Below are 11,284 nucleotides of genomic sequence, written 5' to 3' on the forward strand. Positions count from 1 at the left end.
TCCTTTCTTTAATAAGGAGACCAAAACCGTACACAGTACTTTGGATGTGGTCTTACCAATACCCTGTACAACTGCAGTACTTTCCCCTTGCAATAAACAGCAACATTCCCTTTACCTTCTCGATCATGTACTGTATCTGCAGAGTAACTGATCCTGATTCATGTATCAGTACACCCAGATCACTCTGTACCTCGGAGCTGCAATCTCTGTGTATTTAAATAAGCAATGCAAGATGGCGCCGGAGTGTGGCGACTCTCTGTGAGCTCTCTCACACAGATCCACTTCTTACATCTCCGATAATCATACTAATCTCTGAAAACTTAATTCTAACACTAACACTATCACTGACCTTTCTCTTTTACATTCTCTTCACACATCTTCTCTACTGAGTAATACTACGCTCCTGTATGCTTCACCCTATGTCTGTGTCTATATATTTACATTGTGTATTTTATGTTTGCCCTATGTATTTTCTTTTCATGTACGGGATGATCTATCTGAGCTGTGCGCAGAGCAATATTTTTCACTGTACCTCGTTACACGTGACAATAAATAAATTCAATCCAATATGTTGCTTTTTTATTCTTCCTGTCAAAGTGAACAAGTTCAAATTTCCCCACATTATGCTCAATCTGCACCCTTTACTGACTCCTTATGGTCACTCACCATACAAGGTACTCCATACCTTTGTAGCAACAGCAAATTTTGCAACCGTATTTTTGATCCTGTCAACCAAGTCCTGAAAATAGTTGAGCCTCCAGTACCGATCCCTGTGGCAGTCCACAGGTTACATCAAAAATGACTTGTTTTTACCTCCACAGTGTTTCCTATTCGCTAACCAATCCTCTGTCCATGCTGTTACCAGCTACACAATGGGCTTTTATTTTGTGGAGTGAACATTAAGTGGCACCTTGTCAAGTGCCTGCTGGAAATCTAAATACATCACATCCACAAGTCCCCCTTTATCAATATTCATTGTTACTTCCTCAAAGAACTCCAATAAATTGGTCAAACATGATTTCCCTTTCATAAATTATATTGATTCTGCCTAATTGCACTGAGATTATCCAAGTGCCCACTCCAACCTCCTTAATAACAGAATGAACATGGTTCAGTCCTGCATGGGATTAACAGCAGCAGCAACAGCAGAATCTAACCCCTGCAGTGACTTGTGAACTCGCTGGTGTCTCAGCAGATTGGATGACCGAGCAAATCTCTTCCCACATATGGAGCAGGTGAATGCTCTCTCTCCCGTGTGAACCTGCTGGTGGCTCAGCAAGTGGGAAGACTGAGCAAATCTCTTCCCACATATCAGGCAAGTGAATGACCTCTCCCCAGTGTGAACTTGTTGGTGTCTCAGAAGGTCCTTTGTGCTCTTAAAGCTTTTCTCACAGTCAGAACATTTAAACGGTCTCTGCTCAGTGTGAACAAGTTGATGCACAGCGAGCTGGGATGGCTGTGTGAATCCTTTCCCACACATGGAGCAAGTGAACGGTCTCTCCCCAGTGTGAATTCGCTCATGTATCAGAAGGTGGGGTGAATCAATAAATCCCTTCCCACACACAGAGCAAATGAATATCCTCTCTCCAGTGTGAACTCGCTGGTGTCTCAGACGGTGGGATGAATGGGTGAATCCCTTCCCACACACAGAGCAGGTGAATGGCCTCTCTCCAGTGTGAACTCGCTGGTGTGTCACCAGATCCTGTTTGCTTTTAAAGCTCTTCCCACAGTCAGAACATTGAAATGGTCTCTGATCAGAGTGAACTCGCTGGTGTGTCTGTAGCTGAGATAAACGTCCGAATCTCCTCTGACAGAGAGAACAGGTGAACGGCTTCTCCCCAGTGTGTGTGCGCTGATGGGCTTGTAAATCATTTTTACTTTTAAAACACTTCTCACAGTGCGAACATTGAAAAGGTCTCTTATCAGAGTGAACCAGTTGGTGTGTTAGAAGGTGGGATGACTGAGTGAATCCCTTCCCACACACTGAGCAGGTGAAAGGCCTCACCTCCATATGAGTGCGCTGGTGTCTCAGCAAGTCCTTTGTGCTTTTAAAGCTTTTGTCACAATCAGAACATTTAAATGGTCTCTGATCAGAGTGAACTTGCTGGTGAATCAGGAGGCTTGATAAAGCATGACATCCCTTCCCACATTCGAGGCAAGTGAATGGCCTCTCGCCAGTATGAACACGCTGATGTGTATACAGGCTGGATGAGTAAGCAAATCCTTTCCCACACACAGGACAGGTGAACGGCCTCTCTCCAGTGTGAATACGTCGATGAATATCCAATGCAGATGGGTAATTGAATCCCTTGCCACAGTCCCCACATTTCAAAGGTTTCTCCATGATGTGAGTGTCCTCGTGCGTCTCCAGCTTGGATAATGTTGAAGCCTCATTTACACAGAATATGTAGAGGGTGACGACTCACTGTGAATGCTGTGGTTTTTCTTTCAGGCTGGTGAAAGCTCTTTCCAGGTTCAGCACATTGGAAACTCTCTCTCGGGTATTTGTGTATCTCGATGCTTTCTCAGTAACACTGATGTTTCAAATCTTTTCCCACAGGCGGAACAAAGATTTCTCCTTCTGTATACAAAGGCTGATGATATTCAGGTTCTGATGAATCAAATCACTGCAGCATCTTGATGTGAAGTTTGGTTTCAGTTTCATGTCTGTTAATATCCTGTAAAAATAATTTTACAAAATCCATCACCGACAGGATACAGGGGGTTTGGGGCCTCCAGCTGGTGTTTGTGAATCCTCCCCGCCCACCTGCCAGGGTTTCCTTCCTTGCCAGAGATCAGAGTCCTCATTGATTTGAGTGCAAAGTGTCAGCTCTAATTTATTATCCCCCCCCTCCCCCATCCTGTGATGTGAACCACCCTCCAGTGTGTGAAGCAGGATGGTGCCCGTTAACCTGGGCCTGTTCCCGGGAGGGAGGGAGAAGCTCCGCAGCTGCAAACCAGGGAGCTGACAATGATGGTGAAGGGTTTGCGGACCCACAAAGTGTTTCCAAATCCTCCCACCCACCGCCTGACGCTGACTCCGCTTCTCCGGGACAAACAAGGGCCGAGGCAACATTCACACTGCGCATGCTCGAAATTCTTTGCCAATGCGCCTGCGCACCGTTGTCCAGCTCCAGCAGCGACACTGCGCATGCTTCAAATTGCAGGGGAGTGATTGGCGGCAGATCTGAACCAATAGAAGGCAGGGAAGGGCTGGAGGACCGAAAGGGAGCGGCTGGTCCTCCAACCAATCTGACTGAAGAAGGGGCGGGACCAAGCTGGGAGATGGGAGTACGCAGTGTGCGGAATGGCGGTGGTGAGATGTTTGTTTTTCTGATCCGCAATCGGTGCGTATGGCGGTTCAGAGGGAGCAAAGGACCCAGTGGGTGGGCGAAACGGCTTCCTAAATATGTTCTGCAAACCGCAAATCCTAAAAAAGAACCGATCAGCCCTCTCTTCCCTCCCATTTGTATGATTGGGCGTGTTGACGGCCGCCATCTTAATTGGGGTAATGTGCAGCAGGGCGCATGCGTGATCGCCATCTTTGTAGGGGGCAATGTTTCAACGACTGGGAGGAGCTTGTTACCCATTGTTCAGAATGGAGACACAGGGCGAAATTCTCCGCAACGGCCGACGCCGGAGTGAAACCCGGGGCGTCGGGGGCTGCTCCTCTCCCCCTATTCCCTCCCCCCGGGGGGCTAGGAGCGGCGTTGCGGGAAACTCGGCCGCCGGGCCTTGACGCTTGCCTCAAAGCGGCGCGCCGAGAATGACGCGGCCGGCGGCGCCTAAGTGACGTCAGCCGCGCATGCGCGGTTGCCATCTTCCCCTCCGCTGCCCCGCAAGACGTGGTGGCTTGATCTTGCGGGCCGGCGGAGGGGAAAGAGTGAGGCGTTTACAGACGCCGGCGCCTGCGGACACTGATAGCCGGCCAGTCCCCTCCTGAGCACGTCCGCGGTGCTCGATCCCCTCTCCACTCCCCACAGGCCCCACACTTACCTGTCGCGCGCTGTTCACGCCGGCAGCGACCAGGTGTGATTGGCGCCGGCGTGAACCCGTCGGGGTCGTCAGGCCGCTAAGCCCATCCGGGCCGAAGAATCGCCGGGAAAAACGGCGAGCGGCGATTCTCCGTTTTGCGACACGCCATTTTGGGGGGGGGGTGGGAGAATCGCGGGGGGTGCCACAGCGGCTCTCCCGTGATTCTCCCACCCGGCGTGTGGGGAGCGGAGAATCGCGCCCACAGTATTAGCCTTTAGTCCCAATGTCTTATTGTTGAGGAAAATGCAGAAGGAAGAGGAAGCAAATCCTGCTGTTCAGATTGAACTACCTCATGGAGTTAAAGACATCTTATTCGGATGCTGGAATCTGAAACAAAAACAGAAAATACTGAACAATCTTGTCATGTCGGGGATGTTTAGCACAGGGCTAAATCGCTGGCTTTGAAAGCAGGCCAGCAGCACGGTTCGATTCCCGTAACAGCCTCCCCGAACAGGTGCTGGAATGTGGCGACTAGGGGCTTTTCACAGTAAATTCATTTGAAGCCTACTCATGACAATAAGCGATTTTCATTACTTCATTTTCATGTCTGACAGCATCTGTGGAGAGAGAAGGGAGCTAATGTTGAGTCTGGATGACCCTTTGTCAAAGCTAGAGAATTGGAAATAGGGTCAAATTTATACTGTGTGGCTGGTGTGGAGCGATGGGGCTGGATAGCGGGCCAGCAATAAGTGGTGTGTGCAAAGATCTGCAGTCACAGTTCAGTCACATGGAGATCCATAGCAGAAAAACACAACCCTGAGGAGATATCATCCTTGAATCAATGGTCTGCTGATGATAATGACAAGGGGCCAAGTGCAGCAGGGAGCATGCATTGGCAGCAGGAGGAGAGAATGTAGTGAATTTCTATCCCAGACTGACAGAGATGGATTTTGGAAACTCCTTTTACAGGGGATTACAAGGGGAGGATTTACACATAGAAAACTCCAACCAAGAGAAATATTTGTCTCTTCTGAATTTCATTTTTGGACTGACAGTGATGGCTTTTGTAAATGTATTTTACAGGATATTGGAAGATGATTTGCAGACAGGAAATTCAAACCAAATCTCACATCTCAGTCTGACTGCATCGTTCGATTTATCAGGAGCTGAATATTATCTCCCTTTGAGTGTAAGCATTGAGTTCAAGTTATTACCCCACACTGAGTAAAACTTCTTCCTCACATTCCCCCATGGAGATATTGCTCAAAATATTAAATCTGTGTCATGTAATCTTTTACAATCAGCGGATAGGAACAGCATTTGTTGAACACCCTTATCTAAACCTAACAATCTTGTGCACTTCTATCAATTTCCCCTCAATCTCCACAAGACCATAAGAAATAGGAAGAGGGGTATGACATTCAGCCCTTTGAGTCTGCTCTGCCATTTACTAAGATCATAGATCAACCACTCACTGAGTCCACTTTCCTGCCTTCTCTCTGTAATCCTTCATTCCCCAACTGATTAAAAACCCATCAATCTTGGCCTTGACAATGCTCTCTCGTTGGTTCCTCGGCATATTGGTCGAGAAAACCATCCCTTAGAAATTCCAAGAAATCCTCCTCCATCGCATTGCTACCAATTTGATTAGCCTAATCAATATGCAGATTGAAGTCACACATGATCACAGATTCCCTGATCACATACATCTCTGATTTCCTGTCTGATGCTATTTCAACATTACCAGTGCAGTTTGGTAGTCTGATTACCTCCCCTATGAATGCTTTTTGCCCCTTGGTGTTTCCTAACTCGATCCACACACATTCCACACTATCGGTGCTAATATCTTTCCTCAATATGATATCAATATCTTCTTTAATCAATTATACAACTTCACCGCCTTTTCCTTTCTGTCTGTCCCTCCTGAAAACTGAATAGCCCTCAATGTTTAGTTCCCATCCTTGGTAACCTTGGAGCCATGTCTCTGTAATCCCAACTGTACATACTCCTTTACATCTATCTGCGCAACTAATTCATCCATTTTAGTTCCAGTGCTCCGAGCATTCAGGTACAAAACCTTAAACATCCCATTACCGGTCTCTACTATTTTAAAAATAAATTTAGTGTACCCAATTCATTTTTTCCAATTAAGGGGCAATTTAGCGTGTCCAATCCACCTAGCCTGTACATCTTTGGGTTGTGGGGGCGAAACCCATGCAAACACGGGGAGAATGTGCAAACTCCATACGGACAGTGACCCACAGCCGGGATGGAACCTGGGACCTCTGCGCCGTGAGGCTGCAGGGCTAACTCACTGCACCACCGTGCTGCCCTTTCCTACTATTTTTTTACTGTGTTCTTATCTGATTCTGGCCCTTGATTTATCTGCCCATCACTTTTCTTATTTTTCTTTCTGTCTTTTTCCCTTGTTCTTGATTTCTCTCTGCTCTGAATCCTTACATAGGTTCCCATCCCCCTGCCATATTAGTTTAAACCCCCCACCTCCCACTACCACTCCAGCAACTACCATGTCCTTCATAATTTTTTTACACCTCAATCAGTTCCCCCTCAGCCTTGCTGCTCTCAGGAAAACAACCCCAGTCTATCCAGCCGCTACTCATAACTGAAATACTCCAGCTCCGGCAACATCCTGATGAATCTCCTCTCTAGTGTCTATCCTATGGCGACCAGAACTGCACACAGTTCTCTAGCTGTGGCCCAGCCAGTGTTTTATACAGCTCCATCATAACCTCCCTGCTCTTATATTCTCAATCTCAGCTAATACAGACAAATATCACATAAGCCTTCTGAACTACCTTCTCCACCTGTCCTGCTGCCTTCAGGTATCAATGGACATGCACCCCAAAGTCCCTCTGGTCCTCTATGCTTCCTCATGCCCTACCGTTCAGTGTGTATATCCTTGCCTTGTTCATCCTCGCAAAATGCATCACATCAGACTTTTCAGAGTTAAACTCCATTTGCTCCTGTTCTACCCATCTCACCAGCCCGACTATATCGTCCTGTATTCTAAGGCTTTCCTCCTCGCTATTTACCACACCACCATTATTCATGTCATCTGCAAACTTACCTCCCACATTCACATCCAGATCATTAATGTACAGTACAAACAGCAAGAGACCCAGCACTGATCCCAACAGTACACCATTGGACACAGTGATCCAGTCACAAAACAACGTTCAACCATCACCCTCCGCCTCTCAACCAATTTTGGATCCAATTTGCCGAATTGCTCTGGATTCCATTGGCTTCTTCACCAGTCTCCCAGAGAAGACCTTGTCAATAGCCATACTGAAGTCCATATAGACTGCGTCATCTACACACCTAGTCACCTCCTCAAAACATTCAATCACATCTGTTAGACATGATCGCCCCCTGACAAAGCCACGATGACTATACTTGATCAATCCTTGCCTCTCCAAGTGGAGATTAATTCTGCCCCTCAGAATTCTTTCCTATGTTTTCCCTACCACTGTTGTATGACTCACACTGAAATTTCCTTGTTTATCCCTACTTCCCTCCTTGAATAATGCCATCACATATTCTGTCCTCAAGTCCTCTGGCACATCTCCTGTGGCCAGAGAGGATTTTAAAAATAGTGTTAGAGCCTCTGCAATCTCCTACCTTGCCTCATACAGCAGCCTGGGACACATCGCCTCTGAGTCTGAGGATTGGTCCACTTTTATACCTGCAAAAATGCTCACTCCTCCTCCCTCTCTGTGCTAACCTGTTCAGCTATATCACAGTGGACCTCCCTGATTTCAATATCTACATCGTCCTTCTCCACAGTGAACACAGATGCAAAATACTCATTAAAATCTCACCCACATCTTCCGGCTCCACATACAGATTACCACTTTGGTCCTTAACGGGCCCTTCTCTTTCCCTTGTTACCCTCTTGCCCTTAACATACTTGTAAAACACTTTGGAATTCTCCTTTATTTTATCCGCCAGCATTTTTCATGTCACCTCTTTACTCTCCGAATTTATTTCATTACGTACCCCTCTGCACTTGCTACAATCCTCAGGCATCCACCGTCTTGGGTCTCCTGCCTCCCTTTTTTTCCTGATCCAATTCTGTGTACCCCTTGATCCCCAGGGTACTCGGAACATTTTGGTCCCAGCCTTTACCTTCATGAGAATATGTTGGCCCTGTACTTTCTCTATTTCCTTTCTGAATGACCCCCACTGCTGGAAAGATTTCCCTGTCAGTAGCTGCTGCCAGTCTGCTTTGGTCAGATCCTGTTGTATCACATTGAAGTCAGCCTTCACCCAATTCAGAACCTTTATTTCCAGTGAGTTTTCCTTTTCCATAACAACATAAACCTTACCAGTTATGGTCACAATCACTTCCACTGACTATTAATACCCTATTATTTTACACTTCTCTGGGATTTGCCAACATATCTGCTCTTCCACCTCTCCCTTACTGCTTGTTTGGGGACCAATGACGCACTCCCAGAAACATGATTTTCCCCTTTTTGTTGTTATGTTCCACCGGGATGGCCTCAGTTGATGTGTCTGCTGAGGTATCATCCTTACCGGATAGCCTCAGTTGAGGTGTCTGCTGAGATATCATCCTTCCCGGATGGCCTGAGTTGAGGTGTCTGCTGAGATATCATCCTTCCTCACTGCAGTAATTGGCTCCTTGATCAATATTGCAGCTCACGTCGTCTTTTACACCTCCGCCTTTATCACCTGATGATTCTATACCTTGGACAGCTGCCAATCTTGTTCCTCCCTCAACCATGTCTGTATTCACTTGCCTTGTTAGTCCTCCCAAAATGCATGGCCTCACACTTTCAGGGTTAAATTCCATTTGCCTCTATTCTGTCCATCTAACCAGCCCGTCTGTCTATATCATCCTGTTATCTAAGGCTTTCCTCCTCACTATTTACCACACCGCCAATTTTCATGTTATCTGCAAACTTACTGCTCATGCCTCCCACATTCACACCCAGATCATTAATGTGCAATACAAACAGCACCGATTCCTATGGTACACCACTGGACCCAGGCTTCCAGTCACAGAAACAACCTCCAACCATCACACTCTGCATTCTGCCATTTTACCCATTTTGTATCCAATTTTCCAAATTGTCTCGAAACTGAACTGAGCTCGTCATATAAATACTGTGGCTGCAAGAGCAGGTCAGAGGCTAGAAATGCTACGGTGAGTAACTCACCACCTGGGACCGAAGACAGCGGCTTCAGTCTTCCCCATATGTAAATGGAGGAAAATTGTGCTCATCCAGTGCTGGACGTGGACAAGTCAGGATAGTGTGTAACTTGGAGAGCGTGGAGGTGATGTTGTTCACACACACCTGACACCCTGCTCCTTCTAGGAGATGATGGTTGAGGGTTTGGGAGATTCTGGTAAAGTCCTGATTGATTTGTACAAATATAAAATCCCTCTCTTGCTTCTGCTCCCAATCCTCCCTCACTCCCCTCCCCCCGTAGAGGCCAGAGTCTTGAGTCGGCCCAGACAGAGGAGGCGGGGAAGGGGCAGGTTCCCTTCACTGAAGGATAGTAAGAAGTCTTACAACACCAGGTTAAAGTCCAACAGGTTTGTTTCAGATCACTAGCTTTCAGAGCACTGCTCCTTTCTCAGGTGAATTCACTGAAAGCTAGTGATTTGAAACAAACCTGTTGGACTTTAACCTGGTGTTGTAAGACTTCTTACTGTGCTCACCCCAGTCCAAAGCCAGCATCTCCACATCGTCACTGAAGGATATCAGTGAATCAGTTGGATTTTTACGAAAATCCAGCAGTTTTCATGGTCACTTTTTCCCAGTGCCGGCCCCATAAATGACCAGATTCATTCAGCTCAATTCCACAAGCTGCCTTTGTGATTTTTGTGGGTTCTCTCTCACTGTTTTTCTGTTTTAAATCAATTTCACAGGGCATTAGACGGGGAGGATTTGCAGTCAGGAAACTCAAACCACATCGGGAGCTGACAGTTGTCCAATTTATCCTGCCCTGAATATCATCGAGTTTGAACATGGAAGGGAAAAGCACCGATCATACTGGGGAGAAACCGTACACGTGTTCTGTGTGTGGACAAGGCTTCAGTCAATCGTCAGGCTTGAGGAGACACAAACACATTCACACTGGGAAGAAACGGTGGAAATGTGGGGACTGCGAGGAAGCATTTCGTTCCCCGTCTGAGCTGAAAATTCATCGATGCACTCACACGGGGATAGACCATTCACCTGCTCCACATGTGGTAAGGGATTCACTCAGTCATCCAACCTGCTGGCACACCAGAGAATTCACACTGGGGATAAACCATTCAACTGCTCCGAGTGTGGGAGGGAATTTGCTCATTTATCTAGCCTGCTGAGACATCAGCGAGTTCACACTGGGGAGAGGCCATTCACCTGCTCCACATGTGGGAAAGGATTCAATGATTTATCCAACCTATTGAAACACCAGCGGGTTCACACTTGGGAGAAGACATTCACCTGCGCCGAGTGTGGAAAAGGATTCACTGATCCATCCAACCTGTTGAGACACCAACAAGTTCACACAGACAAGAGACCATTTAAATGTCAGAACTGTGGGAAGGGCTTTAAAGGATCTGGGGAACTGATGTCCCATCAGCGAGTTCACACTGATGAGAGACCTTTTAAATGTCCAGACTGCGGGAAGTGCTACAAAAGGACCTGGGATCTGGTATTCCATCAACGTGTTCACACTGACGAGAGACCGTTCAGGTGCTCTCACTGCGGGAATGGGTTCAGACGATCATCTGAACTCACTATGCATCAGCGAGTTCACACTGGGGAGAGGCCATTCACCTGCTCTAAGTGTGGGAAGGGATTCATTCGGATATCCAACTTGCTGAGACACAAGCAAGTTCACGAGTAACGACAGTGATTGGATCTTGCTTTGAATCACATCATGTTCATTGGAGTCTGTTTCTCTGTGAATAAACCCCAGATCTGTTACAGTTGTTACTATTACTGATGAAAGAAAAATAAATCAGCTTTGACTTTTTAATATCTCGACCTCACGTGAATTTCTTTTGAAGTGGTCTCCCTTCCCCCTCACATCCTCCATCCTCACATCCAACAAGTGTGAGGAGCTCATGGAGTTTTGTTGTCACGAGCATCATCATAGAATCCTTACAGTGCAGAAGGAGACTATTCGGCCCATCAAGTCTGTATCGACCCTCTGAAAGAACACTGTACCTGGACACAATTGCCCACCCTATCCCTATAACCCCACCTAGGGACAATTTAGCATGGCCAATACATCTAACCTGCACAGCTTTGGACTGTGGGAGGAA

General features: G+C 46.9%; 1 protein-coding gene across 4 annotated transcripts; it reads left to right on the forward strand.

Annotated features, from left to right (window-relative positions):
* The first annotated feature begins 3,244 nt into the window (after positions 1 to 3,244).
* Positions 3,245 to 10,995, forward strand: LOC119961202 (gastrula zinc finger protein XlCGF49.1-like). Of its 4 annotated transcripts, none has more exons than XM_038788657.1 (3): positions 3,245 to 3,316; positions 5,059 to 5,164; positions 9,896 to 10,995. In XM_038788657.1, the coding sequence occupies exon 3, from the start codon at positions 10,177 to 10,179 to the stop codon at positions 10,861 to 10,863; it is 687 nt and encodes a 228-aa protein (XP_038644585.1). In that variant the 5' UTR covers positions 3,245 to 3,316; positions 5,059 to 5,164; positions 9,896 to 10,176; the 3' UTR covers positions 10,864 to 10,995. The 4 variants fall into 4 exon arrangements, with proteins under 4 accessions (XP_038644585.1, XP_038644584.1, XP_038644586.1 ...); XM_038788656.1 differs by having other exon boundaries at positions 3,295 to 3,347; XM_038788658.1 differs by lacking the exon at positions 3,245 to 3,316 and adding an exon at positions 3,348 to 3,386.
* Positions 10,996 to 11,284: the final 289 nt, after the last annotated feature.

The sequence above is a fragment of the Scyliorhinus canicula genome, unplaced genomic scaffold (assembly GCF_902713615.1).
Source record: "Scyliorhinus canicula unplaced genomic scaffold, sScyCan1.1, whole genome shotgun sequence".
Taxonomy (NCBI): domain Eukaryota; kingdom Metazoa; phylum Chordata; class Chondrichthyes; order Carcharhiniformes; family Scyliorhinidae; genus Scyliorhinus; species Scyliorhinus canicula.